The following is a 26627-nucleotide window of genomic DNA, read 5'->3' as shown; positions in this document are numbered from 1 at the left end:
CCCCCGTGTGGTTCTGGGATTTTTGCTCACTGTTCTTGTGATCATTTTGACCCCACGGGGTGAGATCTTGCATGGAGCCCCAGATCGAGGGAGATTATCAGTGGTCTTGTATGTCTTGTACCCAATAATTGCTCCCACAGGTGTCTTTTATACTGATACCAAGTTCAAACAGGTGCCATTAATACAGGTAATGAGTGGAGGACAGAGGAGCCTCTTAAATAAGAAGTTACAGGTCTGTGAGAGCCAGAAATCTTGCTTGTTTTTAGGTGACCAAATACTTATTTTCCACCATAATTTGCAAATAAATTCATTCAAAATCCTACAATGTGATTTTCTGGATTTCCCCCCCCCCCCCACTGTATGAAAGTATGTATATTGGGAAACAATTTCACTACAATACTTTATACAGCTTAGCACAGTGTGGTTAGTATTGTCCTAGCAGCAGCTTCAAAACAAAAAAAACTCATCACGGATGCGTGGTTCAGCCCGTCTCGCTCAGATCCACCATGTCACCCAGCGTGTGCTGTGCCAGGTCTTTCCTGGCCAGGCGACTCAACAAAAGGCTCTGATCTGATTTGGACATCAAATGTAATTGATGCAGTACAGTCTCATCTCTCGTCTCCACTCAGGGAATAAAACGGTGGTGCTACCAGCTGGTCTGGTCTGTATCTAGATAACAGATACGTGACTGCTCTCCTACTGGGGCTTGGTGAGAAGCCTAACCTTGCCGGAGACCCTAAGACTTGTTTTAGATCCCTGCGCTAATGCCTAAAGGCTTTAGTTCAGTGGGCTAACAGTCTTGTGGCACCATGATTCATTATCTAACCTTTGTATACCGATGTGTATTACAGCCTGAAATGACACTGAACATGGTGACGAAAGAAAAATACCATAGAGACAATCACTTAAGTGAGAACTTTACATGGCTTTTAAATCATTTTAATACAAACATTTATTCAAGTGTTCATCATTTAACCATACTAACCAAATACACATCTTCATAGTTCAAAACAAAACAAAAATTTTTTGCACTGAGCAAACTAAAACAGCACATGCAAAATAACTAATTCACCCAGAACAGCAAACATAGAATTATAAAATAATTCAGTCCTTTCACAAAAACATTTTTCTGCCAAATGTAAGTGTACGTCCCAAATGGCACCCTATTCCCCATAGGGCCTTGGTCAAAAGTAGTGCACTATATAGGGAACAGGGTGCAATTTGTGACTCATCCTAAAAGTCAGTGGCGACGTCTAAGATCACTAGATAGGCAAGCTGGACTGTCAGCACCCTGGGAATGGTCATCATATTCTCTTGATCGCGTCGTCGATCTCTGACATCTGGTCCTTGAGCTGGGTCCACTGCTCCGGGTTTAAGGAGATACCTGGAAACAAAATCGACAAAAATACACTTTAATAAAACAGCCACAATAAAAGACATTAGTCTTTTAGTTTTATCCAGACGGAGACACACACACACAGAGGTGTGACAGAAGAGGGTGACTAGGACACTGTAATAAAGGCCTTGAATGTCTGTCACAGACAGGATATCACAATCTGACAGTACCCTCAGCAGCCTACCATTTGAAGTGAGGGACGTACCTTTTTTGCCAGGCTTCATTTCACCATCCTGGTTCGTCCAGTACTCTCTGATGTCAACTAAACACTTCCCTTTAAAATCCCTCACACTGACGTATCGCATTCTCCCAATCTGGAACACACAAACAGAGACAAATCAGTCACACTCTTTTCTTCAAGACGTGTCTAACTGTCTGTAATAGTCTGTGACTAAACACAGTTAAGACCCGTGTGCTCACTCCACAGCTTGAAGCGTCTCCAAATCGCGTTGCCGAATTGCTGGCTTTTCGGTGGCGCGACTGGCTAGTACATAGTCAAGCTGGCAGTCCCGTGTGTTTGCGAAGGCAGAGGGCCCAGTTCAGCTGTACAGACAGTGTCTCTAGATAGGGATATACTGCTAAGCAGGAACAGTGTTGACATCACATCTAAGTCTGATCATGTAGGTGTAACAGCATTATCTGTGTCTGTAACAGTCTGATCATGTAGGTGTAACAGCATTATCTGTGTCTGTAACAGTCTGATCATGTAGGTGTAACAGCATTATCGGTCTGTAACAGTCTGATCATGTAGGTGTAACAGCATTATCTGTCTGTAACAGTCTGATCATGTAGGTGTAACAGCATTATCGGTCTGTAACAGTCTGATCATGTAGGTGTAACAGCATTATCTGTGTCTGTAACAGTCTGATCATGTAGGTGTAACAGCATTATCTGTGTCTGTAACAGTCTGATCATGTAGGTGTAACAGCATTATCTGTCTGTAACAGTCTGATCATGTAGGTGTAACAGCATTATCTGTGTCTGTAACAGTCTGATCATGTAGGTGTAACAGCATTATCTGTGTCTGTAACAGTCTGATCATGTAGGTGTAACAGCATTATCTGTGTCTGTAACAGTCTGATCATGTAGGTGTAACAGCATTATCTGTGTCTGTAATCATCTGTGACCCAGAGATGACAAACCTGGAACATGCCATCCTCCGTTTTGGTGTTTGCAGCCTTGGAGGACCCTCCTGCTCCAGGTCTAGAGCTCTCTCCACTCAGCTTCTGTTTCTTGGCCACTGGCTTCTCTGGTGGCACACTGGGCTTCTTCCTCTTGGGCAAGAAATACATGTTCAGTTAGAGAGGAGGGCTTCAGTAGCCACAGCACTCCATCTCAACCCCTCCAAGACACACACACACACACACACACACACACACGCACCTTGGTCTTCACCACCTCACTGTCAGAGTCACTGCCAGACGTGGACGACAACACTTCCCTCGATTTGGGCATTCTGCTAGGAAACAAAGGACATCACTATTACAGTTGCTGCCATATGAAGTTCAACACGGCCACCAGGTATCCACATAGAGTACTGTGTATACCAACACTAAAACACTTCACAGAATACTTCATAGACACAGTGGTCTGTAATGGCCGTCCATCAGTACATTACAGACTTATCAATCATACGACCTACCAAAAGGTTTTCATGGCATAGGAGGAAGTTAATAGTCCCCTTGCCTTGTTTACTGCAGGATTAAAGCTTCAATCCACATTAACCTCCAATATATTGGTGTTAGGTGTGACAGACTGAGTTCAAACCCAGGTCTCCTACACACCAGAAGACTGGGTTCAAACCCAGGTCTCCTACACACCAGAAGACTGGGTTCAAACCCAGGTCTCCTACACACCAGAGGACTGGGTTCAAACCCAGGTCTCCTACACACCAGAAGACTGGGTTCAAACCCAGGTCTCCTACACACCAGAAGACTGGGTTCAAACCCAGGTCTCCTACACACCAGAAGACTGGGTTCAAACCCAGGTCTCCTACACACCAGAAGACTGGGTTCAAACCCAGGTCTCCTACACACCAGAAGACTGGGTTCAAACCCAGGTCTCCTACACACCAGAAGACTGTAAGACCTTTGAGCTAAAGGCATTATCATGTAAGGTTAATCATCACGGAAGCATGGTTCACTAAACTCCATTTGTTACACATCACCCCCTTCAACCTCCTACTCCTTACAGAGACCCATCCAGGTCACGGCACAAATATGACTGACTGGGTCCGAACCCAGGTCTCCCGAGTCTTCAGATCACCTTTACTCCACACACAACCGCATACAAAGCTCTCCCTCATCCTCCATTTGTGACTGACTGGGTCCGAACCCAGGTCTCCCGAGTCTTCACATCACCTTTACTCCACACACAACCGCATACAAAGCTCTCCCTCATCCTCCATTTGTGACTGACTGGGTCCGAACCCAGGTCTCCCGAGTCTTCAGATCACCTTTACTCCACACACAACCGCATACAAAGCTCTCCCTCATCCTCCATTTGTGACTGACTGGGTCCGAACCCAGGTCTCCCGAGTCTTCAGATCACCTTTACTCCACACACAACCGCATACAAAGCTCTCCCTCATCCTCCATTTGAAAAAAATCTGACCATTAACTACCTTCCTAATTCCTGTTTCCAAGCAAAAACTCAAAAACAGATAGTACCAGCCCAATACGGAAGTGGTCTGATGAAGAGGATGCTAAGCTACAGGACTGTTTCGCCTTGCACAAACTGGAATATGTTCTGGGATTCATGCGATGGCAGTGTTGTGTTTGAGACCACCTACAGCGAGACCGAGTCAAAAGACCAAGACCGGAGTAAATTGAGTCAGAGTCAAGACCGAGTCGAGAACAAGGGGTCTGAGACAAGAGTCAAGACCGAGACCAGAAAAATGTGAGTCCAATTCACTACCATGATCGCAATTTTGTCCGATCACCACCATAATAGTTCAAAATGTCCAGTATTTCTGTGTTCATATTACAGAACATCATATGGATTCTTTAGACATTCAGAATAGTGAAAAAAAATGCATGCTGAGGGAAAATAGAGCCACTCTAAAAATGATTACTAACCCAAACACAGTGGGGAACAATGGACCTTCTTCAGAGAAGGGCTAAGGATTTATAAAAAAAAATTATGATTAATATAAACTATAATTATATTATGTTCAATGATGTTCTGATTTAATCTCTTCAGTTTTTGTTGGAAAGAAAAGGGTTAACATTGAAGAGAGAAAAAAAAGATCCAATCAGGATTTCTTCTTTACTGGGCTCTGGGGAGATCAATCTAGCTAGCTAAGTCAGCCATTGGCTAGGCCATCAGAAGCTAGATAAAAGGCATCTGCTATTCAACTGTATTAGGGCAACTGTATTAGCTTAGCTAGCTAGCTTTTGTTGTCGGCTAGTTTGCAGCAGCTGCAGCAGGTGTTATCAAAGAGGATGTTGTTGCTCATTTGTTAGCTTCTCCCTTTTCAATAATAACTTTCAACAAGAAGTTAAGTTTCAAATTATCATCATCTGGTGAGTGGAACAGTGTTTTTTTATTGCAGTGGGCTTGCTGTTAGCCATCTCTTTGAAAATAACTTGCGTGAAACATTGTTGCATTTAAAAGTGGAACGGACAGCATTTTAGCAACATGAAATCTTAATAAAACCCAGGAAGAATATGACACTAAAAAATTTAAAATAATCTGACAAGCGACCACTTAGATATGGTCATTTTCACATTTTCATAAATTCTTAGAAAGTTTGGGAATTACGTATACTAAAGCATTTGTGAAAATCCTATTGAAATATAGTGGGAAAGCGGCCGTGCGTTTGGACAATTAATAGACACTGCAGTAAATAAAACCGAATTTAAAAAAAAACGTGTCTTGTCCAGGACCGGAGTCTACACAGACCAGTGCGCTATAGTCAATCACAGCTACAGTAGACCTTTATACAAACAAGCCATTTGCCACACGGGCCTGCCATCATTCACTTTGAACTGGACTGTGTGTTTACAGGCAGCAGCAACAGAGCGACTTTAGATAATCAGAACGCATTCGCCAAAAAGCCACAAAATACACCTGAACGGATTTCTGAAAATATGTAAAACACCACGGGAGTCCTCTTACATTTGGGAACTTCACAGTCCTATTGATCAAATACCCATGAAAAAAGGTAGTTTCTCTCTCCCTCGGATATGCACATCAACAAGATCAACAACTAATGCTAGCCAGAGCAAGATGAGCTCAAATCTAACGAAGGAACATTAGATAAACCCTCTCAAACTTTTTCAGCTAGTTGGCCGTCAAGATTGCACTGATAAACGATGGGGAATTGTAGCCTCCTCGTCTTTCTGCAGCTTGCCTGCCAATGCATGCTTGTCCCAACCAAGCACCCAAGCTAACTGGCTAAAGTTGGCTAGCATGCTAGCTAGCTACTTCCAGACAAATGAGAGAACACCTCACTCTGACCATTTTACTCATCGTAGCAGAGCTGGTTAGGCTGTTTACGTGTTATCTAGAGCGTTCTTGACTAACCACTTTTTTTGCCTACATGCTCTGAAATTCGGAGTAGGTAGCCAGAGTGAATTTGCGAACACAAGAGATATTCTAACTGTATAACAGTCGTTCAAGTTCTTGCTAGCTAACTAAATGACACCTGCATCTCTAGCTGTGTATAGCCACCAAAAAACAATGAGGGGAAAAAGTCAGTCACTCACCCACTCCTCCAATGACATGACATCCTCCTAGCAGCTAGCTATCTAGCTAACGTTAGGCTCCGTGTTTTTAGCTTGCTACATAAATAGATACGCTAGCCTATTAGCCACGTTATGACTGACTTGTGATCATTGCCCTTGCTAGTTTGACTGTATTGACGTTCCAAGCCTTAGTTACATTCGTCCGTTTTTGTCCTGAATATTGAGTCACTAAAACAGTGCATCCCGAATGGAGGCAGCAAACAATGTACCAGGCCAGCTGTGATTTACAAGATGATAGCAATATTTTTTGGACTACCAAGAAACGTATTGGTGAATTATATTAAATGATGCATTGAACTGCATCCATCTATTCTGCCAACAATGTCTTAGTGTACGTCATGGAACGTTGAGTCAAATATAACCTATTTTTATAACCTCTTTATAAAGTTGGGTTTGTAGCATAAACTGGGAATTTGATATTTTTTACTGACATGATTGTCTGTTTGTTTCATATCGGCAAAGTAGTTAAAGTTGTCAGTTCCACTTTAAACTTTAGGTCACCGGTTACTTTGCAATGGGAAGTAATAGTTGTACAGTTCGATTGGGAAATGCTTAAAGGTTGTGTTTTTGTATTCTTATGATTGGGACCTTATTATGGGCTTATTATGTCTGAGTTGATGGACTGTTTATCCTTTAACATCATGCTGTGTGACTGCTTATCCTTTAACATCATGCTGTGTGACTGCTTATCCTTTAACATCATGCTGTGTGACTGTTTATCCTTTAACATCATGCTGTGTGACTGCTGTCTTTCCATCAGCCCCAGTCAGTGGTGTAGTGGTGTAGTGGTGTAGTGGTGTAGTGGTGCCTGGAGAAGTGAGTATACTGAAATTTTGCCAAAAAGTTCCCAAACGGCCCGCCCAGCGACTGAAAGGCACCCTGTGTGAAAAATACTATGTTTTCCTATGGGTTTTTTAATGTGTTTTCCTATAAATTAAGATTTTCACTGTCAAAATCACCTTTTTATATATATATATATACAGTGGGGAGAACAAGTATTTGATACCCTGCCGATTTTGCAGGTTTTCCTATTTACAAAGCATGTAGAGGTCTGTATTTTTTATCATAGGTACACTTCAACTGTGAGAGACGGAATCTAAAACAAAAATCCAGAAAATCACATTGTATGATTTTTAAGTAATTAATTTGCATTTTATTGCATGACATAAGTATTTGATCACCTACCAACCAGTAAGAATTCCGGCTCTCACAGACCTGTTAGTTTTTCTTTAAGAAGCCCTCCTGTTCTCCACTCATTACCTGTATTAACTGCACCTGTTTGAACTCGTTACCTGTATAAAATACACTTGTCCACACACTCAATCAAGCAGACTCCAACCTCTCCACAATGGCCAAGACCAGAGAGATGTGTAAGGACATCAGGGATAAAAGTGTAGACCTGCACAAGGCTGGGATGGGCTACAGGACAATAGGCAAGCAGCTTGGTGAGAAGGCAACAACTGTTGGCGCAATTATTAGAAAATGGAAGAAGTTCAAGATGACGGTCAATCACCCTCGGTCTGGGGCTCCATGCAAGATCTCACCTCGTGGGGCATCAATGATCATGAGGAAGGTGAGGGATCAGCCCAGAACTACACGGCAGGACCTGGTCAATGACCTGAAGAAAGCTGGGACCACAGTCTCAAAGAAAACCATTAGTAACACACTACGCCGTCATGGATTAAAATTCTGCAGCGCACGCATGGTCCCCCTGCTCAAGCCAGCGCATGTCCAGGCCCGTCTGAAGTTTGCCAATGACCATCTGGATGATCCAGAGGAGGAATGGGAGAAGGTCATGTGGTCTGATGAGACAAAAATATAGCTTTTTGGTCTAAACTCCACTCACCGTGTTTGGAGGAAGAAGAAGGATGAGTACAACCCCAAGAACACCATCCCAACCGAGAAGCATGGAGGTGGAAACATCATTCTTTGGGGATGCTTTTCTGCAAAGGGGACAGGACGACTGTCCATGGTTCCCCAGTGGGTGGGCCTGTCAGGGCCCGGCTCCCCAGTGGGTGGGCATGGCTCCCCAGTTGGTGCGCCTCTGTCCACCCAGGCCCATCCATGTCTAAACCCCTCATGCAAACAGCGCATGATGAAAATTGCACATCATAAATAGCCTCCTAACCAACACTTCGGACTAAACTTTTCAATACCTGGTTTGCATACCCATTGTTGCCCTAGTTAGCGTTTACTGGTAGATATGAGTTGAAACGTCTTTCCTACCCTACCGGCCACCGATGTCATTCTTCTGTGAGCTGCTCCATGCCAAAACCAGTTGAGAGCTGCCCACTCTTGCTGCCTGCAGAGGATATTCCACAGAAACTAGGCTGCGTCTGGCTCGCATGTGAATATATTTCACGTGTTTTGCGATTGTGTAGGCTACTTTGTGCGTGACTTTTCTATTGTACTACATCATTGATAAATCGCATACCTCCACTCCACTACTTTGATAAGCATCAGTAGGGATTAACTAGTGAGTTTAAGCTATGCCCACTGAAAGGAAAGTGGGGATACGCCTTATCCCCTCCACTACACCACTGGCCCTTTGTGTTTTACATAAAGTTCACTCTCCTATATATGAGTGCACTGGTATTACGGTTGCTGTCCTTTCAGAATCACCAACCTGTCACACACTGAAGGCCTATTGGTTCACCACTCTCACCACTGAAGGCCTATAGGTTCACCACTGTCACCACTGAAGGCCTATAGGTTCACCACTGTCACCACTGAAGGCCTATAGGTTATCCACTGTCACCACTGAAGGCCTATAGGTTATCCACTGTCACCACTGAAGGCCTATAGGTTCACCACTGTCGGCCTATAGGTTCACCACTGTCACACACTGAAGGCTTATTGGTTCACCACTGTAACCACTGAAGGCCTATAGGTTCACCACTGTCACCACTGAAGGCCTATAGGTTCACCACTGTCACACACTGAAGGCCTATTGGTTCACCACTGTCACACACTGAAGGCCTATAGGTTCACCACTGAAGGCCTATTGGTTCACCACTGAAGGTCTATAGGTTCACCACTGAAGGTCTATAGGTTCACCACTGAAGGCCTATTGGTTCACCACTGATCACACACTGAAGGCCTATAGGTTCACCACTGAAGGCCTATTGGCTTGGTTTATTTTTTGTGCCAACTGTAAAGTTTGGTGGAGGAGGAATAATGGTCTGGGGACCAACTCCATATTAATGCCCATGATTTTGGAATGAGATGTATGACAAGGTGTCCACATACTTTTGGTAATGTAGTGCATCTAGCTCAATTACCTCGTACCCCGCACATCGATTCGGTACTGGTACCCCGTGTATGCAGCCAGGTTATCGTTACTCATTGTGTATTTATTATTACTTTAATATTATTTCTCTATTTTCTTTCTCTCTGCATTGTTGGGAAGGACCCGTAAGTAAGCATTTCACTGTTAGTCTACACCTGTTGTTTACGAAGCATGTGACGAATAACATTTGATTTTAGGTGACTGAATAAATTAAAACTTAAGATATGTGCCTCTGAGTTGAATGTATGCATCTAACTTAGTTAGGTAGGTCTCAGTAGGGAAGATTACTCAACACTCATACGTTAACTAGTTAGCTAACCTAGTTAGCCATCTTAATGATCTAACAAGCTAACTAGGAGGTTAGCTAATCAATAACGGGATATCGCTAAGCAACTCAACACAATGCACGAATTACCAGCTAGCTAGAGAACGAACGTTAGTGCTGACTGCCACCTCACTTGGTTAGCTAGCTTAGCATAGCTTCCACGACAGGACACGTTAGCTAGCCAAAGTAGACTTGAGCAGCTGCGTAGCGTTTGTTTCCTTTTTTTATTTTTATGAGGCAGATGATGCCTGTAAATTGCATTTCTTTACCCAGGACAAAGACAACTTACATGGCTTGATGAATTAGCAGGCTCAGTTGATTCAGGGAGTTCGGAGAGATGCTAAAGATTTATGGTTGGTTCATTTAGCAAGCGAGGGCCGGCAGCTTGTGCTTTTGGTTTGTACTAACTGACGCAATTGTGGGAAATGTAGTTTCATTGTTTCCAACGCACGCATTGATTCTGATCGAAGGGGATTCAATTCTGAATGGTCACACTCACATCATGTATCTGCAGCATATTAATGAATATATAAACAGTCAACATAATACAGTGGGGGGGAAAAGTATTTAGTCAGCCACCAATTGTGCAAGTTCTCCCACTTAAAAAGATGAGAGAGGCCTGTAATTGTCATCATAGGTACACGTCAACTATGACAGACAAATTGAGGGAAAAAAAATCCAGAAAATCACATTGTAGGATTTTTAATGAATTTATTTGCAAATTATGGTGGGAAATAAGTATTTGGTCACCTACCAACAAGCAAGATTTCTGGCTCTCACAGACCTGTAACTTCTTCTTTAAGAGGCTCCTCTGTCCTCCACTCGTTACCTGTATTAATGGCACCTGTTTGAACTTGTTATCAGTATAAAAGACACCTGTCCACAACCTCAAACAGTCACACTCCAAACTCCACTATGGCCAAGACCAAAGAGCTGTCAAAGGACACCAGAAACTAAATTGTAGACCTGCACCAGGCTGGGAAGACTGAATCTGCAATAGGTAAGCAGCTTGGTTTGAAGAAATCAACTGTGGGAGCAATTATTAGGAAATGGAAGACATACAAGACCACTGATAATCTCCCTCGATCTGGGGCTCCACGCAAGATCTCCCCCGTGGGGTCAAAATGATCACAAGAACGGTGAGCAAAAATCCCAGAACCACACGGGGGGACCTAGTGAATGACCTGCAGAGAGCTGGGACCAAAGTAACAAAGCCTACCATCAGTAACACACTACGCCGCCAGGGACTCAAATCCTGCAGTGCCAGACGTGTCCCCCTGCTTAAGCCAGTACATGTCCAGGCCCGTCTGAAGTTTGCTAGAGTGCATTTGGATGATCCAGAAGAGGATTGGGAGAATGTCAGATGAAACCAAAATATAACTTTTTGGTAAAAACTCAACTCGTCGGTGTTTGGAGGACAAAGAATGATGTGTTGCATCCAAAGAACACCATACCTACTGTGAAGCATGGGGGTGGAAACATCATGCTTTGGGGCTGTTTTTTCTGCAAAGGGACCAGGACGACTGATCCGTGTAAAGGAAAGAATGAATGGGGCCATGTATCGTGAGATTTTGAGTGAAAACCTCCTTCCATCAGCAAGGGCATTGAAGATGAAATGTGGCTGGGTCTTTCAGCATGACAATGATCCCAAACACACCGCCCGGGCAACGAAGGAGTGGCTTCGTAAGAAGCATTTCAAGGTCCTGGAGTGGCCTAGCCAGTCTCCAGATCTCAACCCCATAGAAAATCTTTGGAGGGAGTTGAAAGTCCGTGTTGCCCAGCGACAGCCCCAAAACATCACTGCTCTAGAGGAGATCTGCATGGAGGAATGGGCCAAAATACCAGCAACAGTGTGTGAAACCTTGTGAAGACTTACAGAAAACGTTTGACCTGTGTCATTGCCAACAAAGGGTATATAACAAAGTATTGAGAAACTTTTGTTATTGACCAAATACTTATTTTCCACCATAATTTGCAAATGAATTCATAAAAATTTCTCAAAAAAATTTCTCATTTTGTCTGTCATAGTTGATGTGTACCTATGATGAAAATTACAGGCCTCTCATCTTTTTAAGTGGGAGAACTTGCACAATTGGTGGCTGACTAAATACTTTTTCCCCCCACTGTATATATATATATTTTTTTTAAATCATATTTGGATACATTTTATGTATGTAGTGCGGTTGTATATTTAAGCAATAAGGCCGGATGGGGTGTGGTATATGGCCAATATACCATGGCTAAGGGCTGTTCTTAATCACGCCGCAACGCGGAGTGCCTGGACACAGCCCTTAGCCATACCCATGGTATACGGTCTGATATACCACGGCTGTCAGCCAATCAGCATTCAGGTCTCGAACTACCCAGTTTATAATATAGAATATAATTGAATATAATATAGACTTTATTGTCAATTTGAAGACAACCTGTCTTCTGCCTTTCCCCAACACCCCCAGACACACACTAGGGCTTGAACCAGCAACATTCTGGCTGCTGGACCACTTTTCTAGCTGACTGATCAGTTCAAACAATGTCTTGGTTCAAACCTTAGTTTCCTGTGCCCCACTGAGCTAAAGCCTTGGCATTAGGCAATGCAAGTCTTCAAAATCTCAGGCATGTGGTCACATGAGTTTACGAGTTAGTCTTCACCCCCTTTGACCTCCTCCTCACAGAGACCCATCAAATTCACAGCACTAATGTGACCAAGAGGGTTTGAAACTGGGGGTGCGTTCAGTTCGATTCAACGCTTGCTACATTGTGTGATGGTTTGTACTGAACGACACGTTTCCCCCAAAAACGGTTCACACCGCTCTTCAACTGCTTTTGAGGTACGTTTGCTCCTGTTTGGTGGGTGTGGTGAGGTGTGGCCTGATCAATATTAAAACTCAAAACTCAAAACTCCATCACTGGCCATCTACCAGGTAATGCACACAAAACACACACAAAAAACACACACACCTCATACTCATAAACACACGCACTTACACACAAACTCACACACACACATACAGCCAACACTGCTGTCCCATGTCATAGAGACATTGAACCACGGGTCACGTCCCGTTTCCCACTGAGTATTTCCATACTGTTTATTTCCATACTATATCCCCAACATCGCTCATTCTAATAGTTCTACTGCTGTACATTGTATTTATTTCCACTGTTTATACACACCACATATTTATTCTATACTGGAGTCTTGACTTACTGTAATATATCTACTGCTGTAAATATACATCTTACTGTAATATATCTACTGCTGGACATCAGTGGAGGCTCATATTATTGGCTGGAACAGAGCAAATGGAATGGCATCAAACCATGTGATGTACTATATTTGATACCATTCCACCTATTCCGCTCCAGCCATTACCACGAGCCCGTCCTCCCCAATTAAGGTGTCACCAACCTCCTGTGCCGGACATATCATTCTTAGCTGATCCTGTGTAAATTCTCCCGGTGTATATACGTATAGATTGTACATATGCATTTTGATTACTGCTACATTGCTATTTGGGTTGTTAATTGGATTCGTCCTGATGTTCTTGATTTATTGATTTATTTTGTAACTTTTTTTTTTTTTTTACATTTAAATTATTTGCGTACTTGTTTGACATTTTATTGCGTTGTTATGAGCTAGTAACATTAAGAATTTCGCTGAACCCGCTATAACACCTGCTAAACTGTGTACGTGACCAATAAACTTTGATTTGTTTTGACGGGGCTGTAGTGGAGTGGCTCGAGAGCTTCAAGTTCCTCGGTGTCCACATCACTAAGGACCTATCATGGTCCACACACACCAGCACAGTCGAGGGCACGACAATGCCTCTTCCCCATAGGAGGTTGAAAAGATTTGGCCCTCAGATCCTCAAAAAGATCTACAGCTGCACCATCGAAAGCATCTTGACTGGCTGCATCCCCGCTTGGTACGGCAACTGCTTAAACATCCGACCGCAAAGCGCTACAGAGGGTAGTGTATAAATCCCAGTACATCACTGTGGCCGAGCTCCCTGCCATCCAGGACCTCTATACCGGGCGGTGTCAGAAGAAGGCCCCTAAAAATTGTCAAAGACTCCAGCCAGCCAATTCATAGAACGTTATCTTTGCTACTACATGGCAAGCGGTACCGATGCACCAACAGGACCCTGAACAGCTTTTACCCTCAAGCCATAAGACTGCTAAATAATTAGTTAAATAGTTAACCAAATAGTTACCCAGACTATCTGTATTGAGCCTTTTTTGATATATATTTTTTTACTCATCACATATGCTGCTGCTACTGTTTATTATCTGTCCCTTTATTCCTAGTTATATGTACATATCTACCTCAATTACCTCATACCCCTGCACATCAACTCAGTACTGGTACCCCGTGTATATAACCAAGTTATCGTTACTCATTGTGTATTTATTATTACTTCTATTATTATGTGTTTTATTTTTCTATTATTTCTATATTTTCTTTGTCTCTGCATTGTTGGGAAGGGCCTGAAAGTAAACATTTCACTCTTAGTCTACACCTGTTGTTTACGAAGAATGTGACAAATAACATTTGATTCGATTTTTGACTTGTGCAGCACACACCATACACAATCTCCCTCTGTGCCACCATATTCACACCGTTCTTCAACTGGCATTCAGTACATTACCGTTTCGTTGAATTAAACGTTGAACTGAACGCATCCCAGGTCTCCTGCTATTCACATGAATCAATCAAATGTATTTTATAAAGCCCTTTTTACATCAGCAGTTGTCACAAAAGTGATTTACAGATACCCAGTCTAAAACCCCAAAGAGCAAGCAATGCAGAGGCAGAAGCACAGTGGCCAGGAAAATCTCCCTGACTGTTATCCCACTGAGCTAAAGCTGTCTTCAGCTCTCCGGCAAGGTTACTCATCATCATGCAAGGCTCCGAACCACCTATGTCATAAAAGCATCTGCTATGGCATATTATACTATTTTAATATAACCAATGAATGGTGTTACTTCCTTATAACAGTTAGTTAGACCCAATGCATATAGACACATTTCATATTGTCTATGATTTGATATCATATTATGGCACAGTCAGTCGACCTTGAGGAAAAGAAATCGATCGGCCTAGTAGAACTACAATTCCCATCACGTCTGCGTGTAGCGCGCATGTGCGGGTCCATTTCCTGGTCCGACCTCATATAAAACGCATACGCAGGGTTATGAGTCAGAGTTCGTCGTCTGAGAAACACGAACCAAATGATTCCCATATGTCCAGTGGTCTCCTTCACCTATGGTGAGTAAATGTTTATAAAAACAAACAAATAAATACATTTCAAGACTATTAATTATTTATCATGTTTACGGGGAAAGCTGGGTTTGGTCGGGTGTGTCTTAAGGTGCTATCTTTGCTTGTTTTACGCCTCTGCACTAATATGCGGGGGTATCGCTGCTAACAGTAACTAGCTAGCTAGCCTACCGTTTACCCTCAATGTATCTGTTCCTTCTCTGCAGTGCCCAGCCGGCTTGGTGAAGATGCCAAAATGGCTACCGGCAACTACTTTGGATTTACCCACGGTGCTGCTGCGCAGTACAGGTAAGAAACGACTCGTTTGGGAGATATGCGATCCATCACCGCTCGAGGCCAATTTACGGTTGTGTAGCCGCTGTGATGGCCCCGTAGCTAGGTTGCTATTGTTTCAAGTTGGGGGAGGGGGGGAATAGTAAGGATTGTGCAGAGCAGACATCTGCCAGTGGCTGGCCAGCTAAGAACAAGGGTCTGTTCTCAACGATGAGAATTTCGAGAGGTATCGATTCTTGAAAAACGTGTAAGTTTCTCACGTCTCCTACGCTTCCGACGGAGGTCACGAATGACACTCTCCCAACAGTAGCTACAGATTGTAGTACTGTTACGGTATACCGAAATTCGGTACAAGAACACTTCGGTAATAGAATTTATTACTTTTGCTGCTTCTGTCAGATGTCGTATACTGATTGCGCGGATCAAGTTTGTCTAGTAATTTGTCTGAATTTTCTCAAGGGGGTAGTAAGCAATGTGTATCTAAATCCTGGATTGCTGATGCTATGAATTGGTCATGAGAGGTTTTGAAGCCACCTGTCGGCCATATTGTCACTCCCCAGTAGGAGTAGTCCTCCATAGGTATGAATGGAATTCTACAGTATTTCAATTCAATGTTTCAAGGACAAAATTACATGTATTTTTTGTTGTTGTAGTGGGGACAGTAACATTGGTCATCTTAAAAAAATGATACTTTAAGGACAATGTTCTTATATATCTTATGTTTAGCTCACATAATTAAAAATAATGCAATAAGGTGTCTGTAATAGAATAAATGTGGCAAAAAAACGAATATAGACCTTTAATAAATGCATTTCTACAGCTTCCGAAATATTTTTTACAATTGTGAGGGAGTGCCAAGATGGGGAGACAGCCTGGTCTCATAGACTAAATCTAAATCCGGGACACTCGTATTAGTATGACTTCAAATTTATTGGTCACAAACACATGGTTAGCAGATGTTATTGCGAGTGTAGCGAAATGCTTGTGCTTCTAGTTCCGACAGTGCAGCAATATCTAGCAAGTAATATCTAACAGTTCCACAACGAAAACCCAATACACACAAATCTAAGTAAAGGAATGGAATAAGAATATATAAATATATGGATGAGCAATGTCATTATCAAAGTCTAAGATGCAATAGATACTATAGAATACAGTATATACATATGAGATGGGTAATGCAAGATATGTAAACATTATTAAAGTGACTAGTGTTCCCTTTATTAAAGTGGCCAGTGATTTTTCAAGTGTATGTAGGCAGCAGGCTCTCGGTGCTAGTGATGGCTGTTTTTAACAGTCTGATGGCCTTGAGATAGAAGCTGTTTTTCAGTCTCTCGTCCCCAGCTTTGATGCACCTGTACTGTCCTCGACTTCTGGATGATAGTGGGGTGAACAGGCAGTGGCTCGGGTGGTAGTTGTCCTTGATGATCTTTTTGGCCTTCCTGTGACATCAGGTGCTGTAGGTGTCCTGGAGGGCAGGTAGTTTGCCCCCGGTGATGTGTTGGGCAGACCGCACCACCCTCTGGAGAGCCCTGCGGTTGCGGGCGGTGCAGTTGCCGTACCAGGCGGTGAGCCAGCCCGACAGGATGCTCTCAATTGTGCATCTGTAAAAAGTTTTAGGTGACAGGCCAAATTTGTTGAACCTCCTGAGGTTGCGCCGCCTTCACCACACTGTCTGTGTGGGTGGACCATTTCAGTTTGTCAGTGATATGTACGCAGAGAAACTTAAAGCCACGGTTTCTGGTTAGGCTAGGTTTAAATAGTCACAGTGGGTACGACCTCTCCTATACACTTCCTTTTATAAACCCACTCAGTGTATATGTCTACATTATTCTTAGAGGCTACCCAGAACATATCCCAGTCCGCGTGATCAAAGTAATCTTGAAGCGTGGATTCCAATTGGTCAGACCAGCGTTGAATAGTCCTAATCACGGGTGCTTCCTGTTTTGAGTGTCTGCCTATAGGAAGGGAGGAGCAAAATGGAGTCGTGGTCAGATAGTGGAAATTACTGTAACAATGGTCCAGCTTTTTTCCAGCGCGAGTGCTACAGTCAATATGTTGATAGAATAGAGCATATCGGATGACCGTCATCCATATTCCATTCACCCAGTTCAATGTAACATCCATAGGTTTAGGCTACTACATGATACTCACATTTTCCCTATACCCATCATGAGGTTGCTACAACCTAGCCTACAAATGAAAGTTTACAACGTAGGTGCTCAGGTAACATGTTTAATGACAACATACTTTAGTTGTGCTGTTATTTACTTTAAACTTTCAATACATTTAGACCAAGGCTGTTCTTCATGGCATTAACAGGCAGAGCATGGTTTCCCTTTCTTCCCTGTCGGCTGGCTGGCCGCTAGACAAAACGCCATCGCCATGCCAACCCTCTGAACCAGTGGAGGCTGCTGAGGGCAGGACGGCTCATAATAATGGCTGGAACGGAGCGAATTGAATGGCATCAAACACATGGAAACCATGTGGCGATACCTATTCCACTCCAGCCATTACCACGTGCCCGTCCTCCCCAATTAAGGTACCACCAGCCTCCTGTGCTCTGAACTGACTGATCAAAACTAGTTTTCTCACGGCTGTCTTGTCCCTCTGTAGCAGACTTATGGTGTTTGGAACATCGAATCGCAAATAAAAATCAGTATCGAATTGTGAGAATCGCAATACGTGTCTTATCGGCACCTAGGTGTGGTGATGATATTGTATCGTGATGTCACTGGCAATTCCCATCCCTAGTGGTCATGGAAACCAACTGTGTGACAGAAAGCATCCATAATGAAGGAAATGGGCAGCAGCATCTTCAGTGATTCATTTCTTGTGTGCAAAAACTTCATTTTAATAACGTTGGAAGTGACACAAAGCCAAATAAAGCTTTAATTGAGATGTAGCCTATTAAACCAGAAATTAAATGTTATTTTATTTAAGACTTACTGAGTCTGGCTAACTATGAGGAATTGGCACCCAATTAATTTTGACAAATCTAAATGAACATGTTTCTAGACCAGAATTTGTCTGACTGAATTGAGGAATGATGTTGGTGTTATGATGATTCGGTGCTTTGGGGGAGAGCCAGCGCGTGAGCGAACGACATTTTGCAGCTGTGATACGACATTGTTTTGGGTTGGGCTTCAAAGACTATCCTACAAGGTTGATGGATTTCATATGGACCTAGTTGGGAGTTCATGACCCAAACGGTTGTCTAGGTTACGCCGAGGCTTCTTTCCTGTTTGGAATCAGGGATGACGGACACTAGGATGTCTTGGCTAAATCCACATGGGTGATTAGATTTTTAGGCCTATCTCGATTTATTATCTCAATTTATATTATTTTCAAACTTAGGGGAAATTCACGATCTCAATTTTGTTTTCTCTAAATAAGCTTTGTTGCACAATTTAAAGGTCAATACACTGCTCTTCAAACACCCAGGAATAATCTAATTAATTCAGGACTTGCTAAATATAAGCCTTCCACAACTATAAGATCCAGTAATAATGTAATTATTTATATAAAAATAGGTTAACCAGCTTTTATTCCAGTAATTGATCTGGCTTTCAAGTCTATGAAAATGCCATTTTTTTTTGTTATAAAAAAAAAAAAAAATACAGAACCATGCACAATCCATTAATAATTACCAACTTCTGGTAACAGGCATTATAGAAAATTGACACGTTTTCTAAATAATCTCAAGCACAAGCCCACATGCTAGTGAGTAGCAAGCTAATCTTTTATAAAGTCTGCCAGCAAGGTTGAACTGTTATGAATACACTCTCCTGTCCGTCTCCAACTGTTGGAACAACAGCCTGTTCACTTTGTTTAGATGCTGCATGTAACAACAAACTGAGCAATCATGTTCATTGATACTCTCGGTTTTAGTAGGGTCTCCTCTGTTCTGAATTTTGGGATTTGAGACACAAGGGTATCGTTTAGAAAGGTTAAGTTATCCTCTATTACAGTACATCAGTATTTTGGTGTCCAGGTTATAATCGTTTGGGTTTTTATTTTAGTTAAACTGAATTTCAAATAAAAATCATAAGTTAGATTTCAGGTCTGAGGTAACTATTTTTAATTTAGTTTTATAAAAACATTTCTATTTTGTTTTTAGATTTATTGTTCGGGACAGAAAGTAGCCTATGCGTGGGAGGCTAGGAGCGGAGGCTATTTGGACACAGCTGAGAGTGGAGACTAACGGATTCAGTTCAGTCAGTTGTCCTGATGAGACCTTCCCAGCTAGCTTAGTCTATGGTTGTGGCTAGATATTTCTGCAAGAATTTGAAACACTTGAGGGTTCAGAATCATTCCGTTTTGATCAGAGTAATTGTTCGTTTTTTTTTTTTTTAACACTAATGTAGATATGAATGCTGTAGTTGTACACTTTCTGTGAATATCGGTACAATAAATGTGCTTTAGCTGTCGCCCTGTCCTGATATTGGCTACACTATCTGGGCTACTTCCCTCTCCTTCCTGGCCTGATATTAGCTAAACTATTTAGCTACTTCCCTCTCCTTCCTGGCCTGATATTAGCTAAACTATCTAGCTACTTCCCTCTCCTTCCTGGCCTGATATTAGCTAAACTATCTAGCTACTTCCCTCTCCTTCCTGGCCTGATATTAGCTAAACTATCTAGCTACTTCCCTCTCCTTCCTGGCCTGATATTAGCTAAACTATTTAGCTACTTCCCTCTCCTTCCTGGCCTGATATTAGCTAAACTATTTAGCTACTTCCCTCTCCTTCCTGGCCTGATATTAGCTAAACTATTTAGCTACTTCCCTCTCCTTTACGTAACAGCTTGACAAGCGAAGGACACTGCACCATGGTGCTCAAACTCAGCAGTAGACTGAATCACGGTGACATCCATATGGTTACTACCAATTATTACAAGTGATTGCTCATGTAGGCTGCTATTCTACTCCAAATAAAATAAAATGGGCTACCGACGATGTGATGCAGCTGCCCGGTGGGAAGCACCTCCGATACAACAACGTTGCACTGGCCATTCGCACTGGATTGTCTTTAAAGTTAGCGAATTGGCATGTCACGGTGACGTCCAGATGGGGATCAATAGTAAAAGTTATTAGTTGGTCGCCCATCAAAGTAAAATAACTATTAGGTTTAACTAGCGCCATAAACTAGCTAGCTGGGAAACACACTGGCTTGGAAGGGATCATCAGGACGAGTGACTAAACTAATTGAACCTAATTCACTCGACTTTCAACTGCGCAACATCAATTTGAGAACCAGGCGTGTCCGTATAGCCTCCCATCTGTTATAGTTGTGTTTTTGGACGTCAGTTCTTAGCACCTTATACTGCCCCACAGTGGTGTGTCAGGTCATAGGTTAGGTTTAAAGGTAGACTCAGCGAGATGACAAAGATCCAACAAGTAAACAGTCGTAGTGGGTACATTTCCTCAACAACCAGGAGCGCGAGGCTAAACTTCTCTGCTGTTTTGGGACAGTAGCTACCACGTTGTGGCAGTGTGAAGTGCTCCTGATCATACAGTGAAGGAAAAACAGTATTTGATCCCCTGCTGATTTTGTACGTTTGCCCACTGACAAAGACATGATCAGTCTATAATTTTAATGGTAGGTTTATTTGAACAGTGAGAGACAGAATAACAACAAAAATCCAGCAAAACGCATGTAAAAAATGTTAGAAATTGATTTGCATTTTAATGAGGGAAATAAGTATTTGACCCCTCTGCAAAACATGACTTAGTACTTGGTGGCAAAACCCTTGTTGGCAATCACAGAGGTCAGACGTTTCTTGTAGTTGGCCACCAGGTTTGCACACATCTCAGGAGGGATTTTGTCCCACACCTCTTTGCAGATCTTCTCCAAGTCATTAAGGTTTCGAGCCTGACGTTTGGCAACTCAAACCTTCAGCTCCCTCTACAGATTTTCTATGGGATTAAGATCTGGAGACTGGCTAGGCCACTCCAGGACCTTAATGTGCTTCTTCTTGAGCCACTCCTTTGTTGCCTTGGCCGTGTGTTTTGGGTCATTGTCATGCTGGAATACCCATCCACAACCCATTTTCAATGCCCTGGCTGAGGGTAGGAGGTTCTCACCCAAGATTTGACGGTACATGGCCCCATCCATCGTCCCTTTGATGCAGTGAAGTTGTCCTGCCCCTTAGCAGAAAAACACCCCCAAAGCATAATGTTTCCACCTCCATGTTTGACGGTGGGGATGGTGTTCTTGGGGTCATAGGCAGCATTCCTCCTCCTCCAAACACGGCGAGTTGAGTTGATGCCAAAGAGCTCGATTTTGGTCTCATCTGACCACAACACTTTCACCCAGTTCTCCTCTGAATCATTCAGATGTTCATTGGCAAACTTCAGACGGGCCTGTATATGTGCTTTCTTGAGCAGGGGGACCTTGCGAGTGCTGCAGGATTTCAGTCCTTCACGGCGTAGTGTGTTACAATTGTTTTCTTGGTGACTATGGTCCCAGCTGCCTTGAGATCATTGACAAGATCCTCCAGTGTAGTTCTGGGCTGATTCCTCACCGTTCTCATGATCATTGCAACTCCACGAGGTGAGATCTTGCATGGAGCCCCAGGCCGAGGGAGATTGACAGTTCTTTTGTGTTTCTTCCATTTGTGAATAATCTCACCAACTGTTGTCATCTTCTCACCAAGCTGCTTGACGATGGTCTTGTAGCCCATTCCAGCCTTGTGTAGGTCTACAATCTTGTCCTTGACATCCTTGGAGAGCTCTTTGGTCTTGGCCATGGTGGAGAGTTTAGAATCTGATTGATGGATTGCTTCTGTGGACAGGTGTCTTTTATACAGGTAACAAGCTGAGATTAGGAGCACTCCCTTTAAGAGTGTGCTCCTAATCTCAGCTCATTACCTATATAAAAGACACCTGGGAGCCAGAAATCTTTCTGATTGAGAGGGGGTCAAATACTTATTTCCCTCATTTAAAATGCAAATCAATTTATAACATTTTTGACATGCGTTTCACTGGATTTTGTTGTTGTTATTCTGTCTCTCACTGTTCAAATAAACCTACCATTAAAATTATAGACTGATCATGTCTTTGTCAGTGGGCAAACGTACAAAATCAGCAGGGGATCAAATACTTTTTTCCCTCACTGTAGGTTGCGTGGCACGTCAACGACTGTACAGTCGAGCACCAGACTTCTATACCATATGTAGTTAGCTGATGCGTATAATACCTATTTAGGCGTTGTAAGGTCAGCAACGTCTGAGCAGAGGAACACGACCGACACGTTATCGCAATCTGGTGCCCGACTGCACAGTCGACAACGTGATGCGCAACCCCTTGGTTGATGCATGCAACGTCTGAGCAGGGGAACTCGACTTGCTGCTCGTGGCAACGTCATCTCGCTGAGTCTACGTTCTTTTAAATTCAAGTCAATCTCAATGTGACCCGCCAGATTCAGAAGCTTAAACTCCATTCGGGGGGGGGGAAGCTTAAACTCCATTCAAATCTTTGCCCAAAATTGAAGGAAGGAAACTAAAGCTGAACATAATTCATGGTTTTCATTTTATTTCGGTTTGGAGTCGACGATAGTCTTTTAGTTTTTCAACTATTTGTTAATTTTATTTCTGTTTACTAAATTGGTTTTTATGATTTAGTTTTAGTTTACTATAATAACCTTGGTTGGACCAAACCTTAGATGCAAATAATGAGTTGAAACTGCTTGTCAGAGGAAGAAGTGATCTTTCATCTGTGAGTGGCAGGGTGAGAGGCCTGGTGTCAGTGTGGTGAAGACCAAAAAGTCAAATGCTAATTAAAAACAACTTGATTCTTGCGATACAGGCATTTTGAACATTATGTCCCCTGTAGCTCAGTTGGTAGAGCATGGAGCTTGCAACGCCAGGGTTGTGGGTTTGTTTCCCACGGGGGGGGGGCAGTATGAAAATGTATGCACTCACTTAACTGTAAGTCGCTCTGGATAAGAGCGTCTGCTAAATGACTAAAACGTAAATGTAATGTAGTAATTCAATATATTGCCCAGCCATAAATCCACCTCTTATGTGGTGGTAGTATGGGATCATCACCACGCCAGTGGAAATTAAATGTGTTTTTTATTTTTGTAAACGTTTTATGAAAGGGCCTCTTCCCCATGATTGTTTGTTTTTTGCATCCCACCAATGTCACCAACGTGGTTTGTGCACAAAACCAGGCACAGGAGGTAGATGACATGCCTTGTTACTGCAGGGTTGCTGGCACAAGCCTCAGTCATGTAATGTGTTGACGTTTAAGTTTTGGAACCTCTTTGTAGGTTATGGCGCTGAGCTCATTGGCGTGAGCCTCTCCATGTGTTAGTGGGAGAGAGGAGTAGCTCAAGGCCTGTGTTGGAGGTGGCACTTGTTCTGTGGCTGATACCACCGTTTTGCCTCCTTGGGTGCGTCAGGTAATTTTTATAATGGGTGACGCTTATCCACTTCACCCCACACACACACACACACACACCGACTCCACACATTGTTTAGCTGTGACTTACAGATCGGTCGGTTGGAGCTCGGCGGGATGTTGGGAACCATGGCGACCAGGCAGCTTGAGGATGTAGTCTTATTGAATTCTCACCAGCCGCTTTGAATTATTAACCGACTCATTAGAAATAGATCATATTCTCAGACTACAGCCAGCCGCACCAGCTGGAGTTTAGAATAGAGGAGTAGGCTTTGAATGAAGTGAAGCGCAGTACTATTCAAATAGACTTTATTAGCCTAATACATGAGGGTCAATTATAAAGGCATTGTTTGTCGGTGCGTTGCGATAACAATTATCCTACACGGTTGAGTAGAGCCCGTTCTCGACGGTTGAGTAGAATAAGGGGTTTCAGCACCGTGAAAAGTGGTCGAGCCACGTTAAACTTCCCCCTTGCACCCATTTCAGCGAATGGGTAGTACCCACTCCTATATAAGCAAGCTAAAGCCGACGTTGTCGTTGCCAATGAATTGGGTAACGCACACTGTGTTGAGCTTACCACAGCTGGATGGACCTGCAGGGCTACAGAGAGCTACTTAACAGTGAAAGTCCGTCACGTGACCCCAGGAGGGGATGTCACGTGACCCCAGGAGGGGATGTCACGTGACCCCAGGGAGGGGATGTCAACGTGACCCCGGGAGGGGATGTCACGTGACCCCAGGAGTGGATGTCACGTGACCCCGGGAGTGGATGTCACGTGACCCCGGGAGTGGATGTCACGTGACCCCGGGAGGGGATGTCACGTGACCCCGGGAGGATGTCACGTGACCCCGGGAGGGGATGTCAACGTGGCCCCGGGAGGGGATGTCAACGTGACCCCGGGAGGGGATGTCAACGTGACCCCGGGAGGGGATGTCAACGTGACCCCGGGAGGGGATGTCAACGTGACCCCGGGAGGGGATGTCAACGTGACCCCGGGAGGGGATGTCAACGTGACCCCGGGAGGGGATGTCAACGTGACCCCGGGAGGGGATGTCAACGTGACCCCAGGAGTGGGAAATGAGAAGTACCATGCTACAGACACGCCTCCTTTGTGAGAGTCGCACAAGTGCGCATATTTTTATCTATAGGCGTAGGCCTATAAAATGTTTTACATATTGATTTCACATCCATGTTGCACTTCATAATCATGTTTTCATTTTAAGAAAAGTGTTAATTCCTGATGGTGCGCTCATCATAACTCATGATCATATATGGAATCAGGAAAACCAACACTTTTTAAAAATATTTTCTTAAATAAACAAATTCACTACAGCAACAGTTGGCTTTTCATTTTCCTGCTGTACCAAACCGTGTCCCCCCCAAAACTGCAATATGTCCCGAACTGTGGTTCACAGCTGTTACACCCCTAGTAGAAAAGGAGAGTAGTGCAATGCTATTGTTTACGTCACCAACGGGCGGCTCTTTGTAATATGCTCCGGCATTCAACATACTTTTGTGCTACCTGGAATCTGAGACGCGCCATACTATTCCTTGGGGAGCGGTTGGGGGCAGTGTTGTCGCCATAGAATTAGAATACTAGAATGGTCATAAACCTTATGATGGGATAAAAGTCAGCCATTTCTGTCAGGTAGATGGTCAACCATGGTTTGCCAGTGCTGTGATTAGATATTGTGTAAAACAATCAATGTGAAGAATTTGCCTGCACTGTGTTAACTAGCTAGACAGTTTTGGATGAATGATTCCATTAATTGTTCAAATTAACTGCCAATATGCCAACATATTTCATTCAAACAATGCAGTCAATCCACAGCCACACACTGGCTGAAATCAGTTGATGATAGGATTTAGACGACTTGTAAATGCAGCAAGTACTGATATTGTATCATATATATATATATATATATATATAACACTCACAGCTTTCCAAGAAAACAAAATCTGAGACATGGTCTGTTTTACATTTAGATCCTATTTATACAGAATCTGTATAAAAGTCATTGACAGTATTTATAACTATGACACATTTCTAACAGAGCACATGCCATATTGTCCTGCATCAGTAAAAGCAGGAAATGCATTACCTCTACTGCCATTCATTCTTTTGGATTTCTCCCTGACGAAGATGGCTGCCGTTTTCGACCCATTCTGGAACGTTGCGGGTTTATGACATGGCCCCTCTAGTAATAAATAGGATCTGTATGGTTGTTGCTTGGTTCCTTGATCTATAGGCTATGCATAAAAGTAGCTCCCTCTGTCTCTGTCTCTGGCTGGCTGGCTGCCTCCCTCTCTCGCTGGCTGGCTGCCTCCCTCTCTCGCTGGCTGGCTGGCTGGCTGCCTCCCTCTCTCGCTGTCTGTCTGGCTGGCTGCCTCCCTCTCTCGCTGGCTGTCTGTCTGGCTGCCTCTCTCTTTCGCTGCCTCTCTCGCTGTCTCTCTCTGTCTGTATAGAGTTCATCATTTCATTTGAGTTCAATTAATTTCTTTGCACTGTTTGGAGCCCATCTGTACGATTGGTTCATGTTAAAGAGTCCCTTCTGATTCTACCATTAAGCATGTACAGGCCTAAGGCTCGACAGAGATGCACTAACTCCTTCCCGTTTTGGTTCAGTATTTGGTCAGGACTGTTTCTATAATTTATAATAGGGCTACTGTACAAGGAGGGGTGTCCAAATATGTGGTGGTTACCTCCCGCATCAGTGTCGTCAGACTCAGAACCTGTTCTCGCATTGAAATATACATACTTTTGTGTGTATAGTGGATGAAGAGAGGCAGCCACAGTGATGTCCTTCAAATGAATGATTTGCTGCTCTGATATTTAGTGTAAGGAAACCAAACTATCCCTTTTACATTTGCCCTGTCAATCACTGTGAGTGGATTGTCAGGGGGAGGGGGCAG

The 26627-nt window shown here is 43.3% G+C and overlaps 2 protein-coding genes across 6 annotated transcripts in view; one reads left to right on the top strand and one right to left on the bottom strand.

Moving 5' to 3' along the window:
* Positions 1 to 923: 923 nt before the first annotated feature.
* On the bottom strand, positions 924 to 10168 carry LOC121587290 (activated RNA polymerase II transcriptional coactivator p15). Of its 2 annotated transcripts, none has more exons than XM_041904202.2 (5): positions 10048 to 10168; positions 2780 to 2855; positions 2539 to 2670; positions 1603 to 1710; positions 924 to 1386 (listed from the first exon to the last, which is right to left on the bottom strand). In XM_041904202.2, the coding sequence occupies exons 2-5, from the start codon at positions 2849 to 2851 to the stop codon at positions 1234 to 1236; spliced, it is 465 nt and encodes a 154-aa protein (XP_041760136.1). In that variant the 5' UTR covers positions 2852 to 2855; positions 10048 to 10168; the 3' UTR covers positions 924 to 1233. The 2 variants fall into 2 exon arrangements, with proteins under 2 accessions (XP_041760136.1, XP_041760137.1); XM_041904203.2 differs by having other exon boundaries at positions 924 to 1384; positions 1602 to 1710; positions 2780 to 2852.
* Positions 10169 to 14933: 4765 nt separating this feature from the next.
* The window catches only part of LOC121530751 (zinc finger RNA-binding protein), a 49202-nt gene continuing 37508 nt past the window's right edge, over positions 14934 to 26627 (top strand). For all 4 annotated transcript variants that reach the window (XM_041835968.2, XM_041835969.2, XM_041835970.2 and 1 more), the window contains exons 1-2: positions 14934 to 15027; positions 15246 to 15327. In XM_041835968.2, the coding sequence (XP_041691902.1) occupies positions 14991 to 15027; positions 15246 to 15327 (119 nt within the window). In that variant the 5' untranslated portion in view covers positions 14934 to 14990. The remainder of the gene's footprint in view (positions 15028 to 15245; positions 15328 to 26627) is intronic.

Source organism: Coregonus clupeaformis, unplaced genomic scaffold (genome assembly GCF_020615455.1).
Source record: "Coregonus clupeaformis isolate EN_2021a unplaced genomic scaffold, ASM2061545v1 scaf0002, whole genome shotgun sequence".
In the NCBI taxonomy this organism is placed as follows: domain Eukaryota; kingdom Metazoa; phylum Chordata; class Actinopteri; order Salmoniformes; family Salmonidae; genus Coregonus; species Coregonus clupeaformis.
This window is presented reverse-complemented; position numbering and strand designations above follow the sequence as displayed.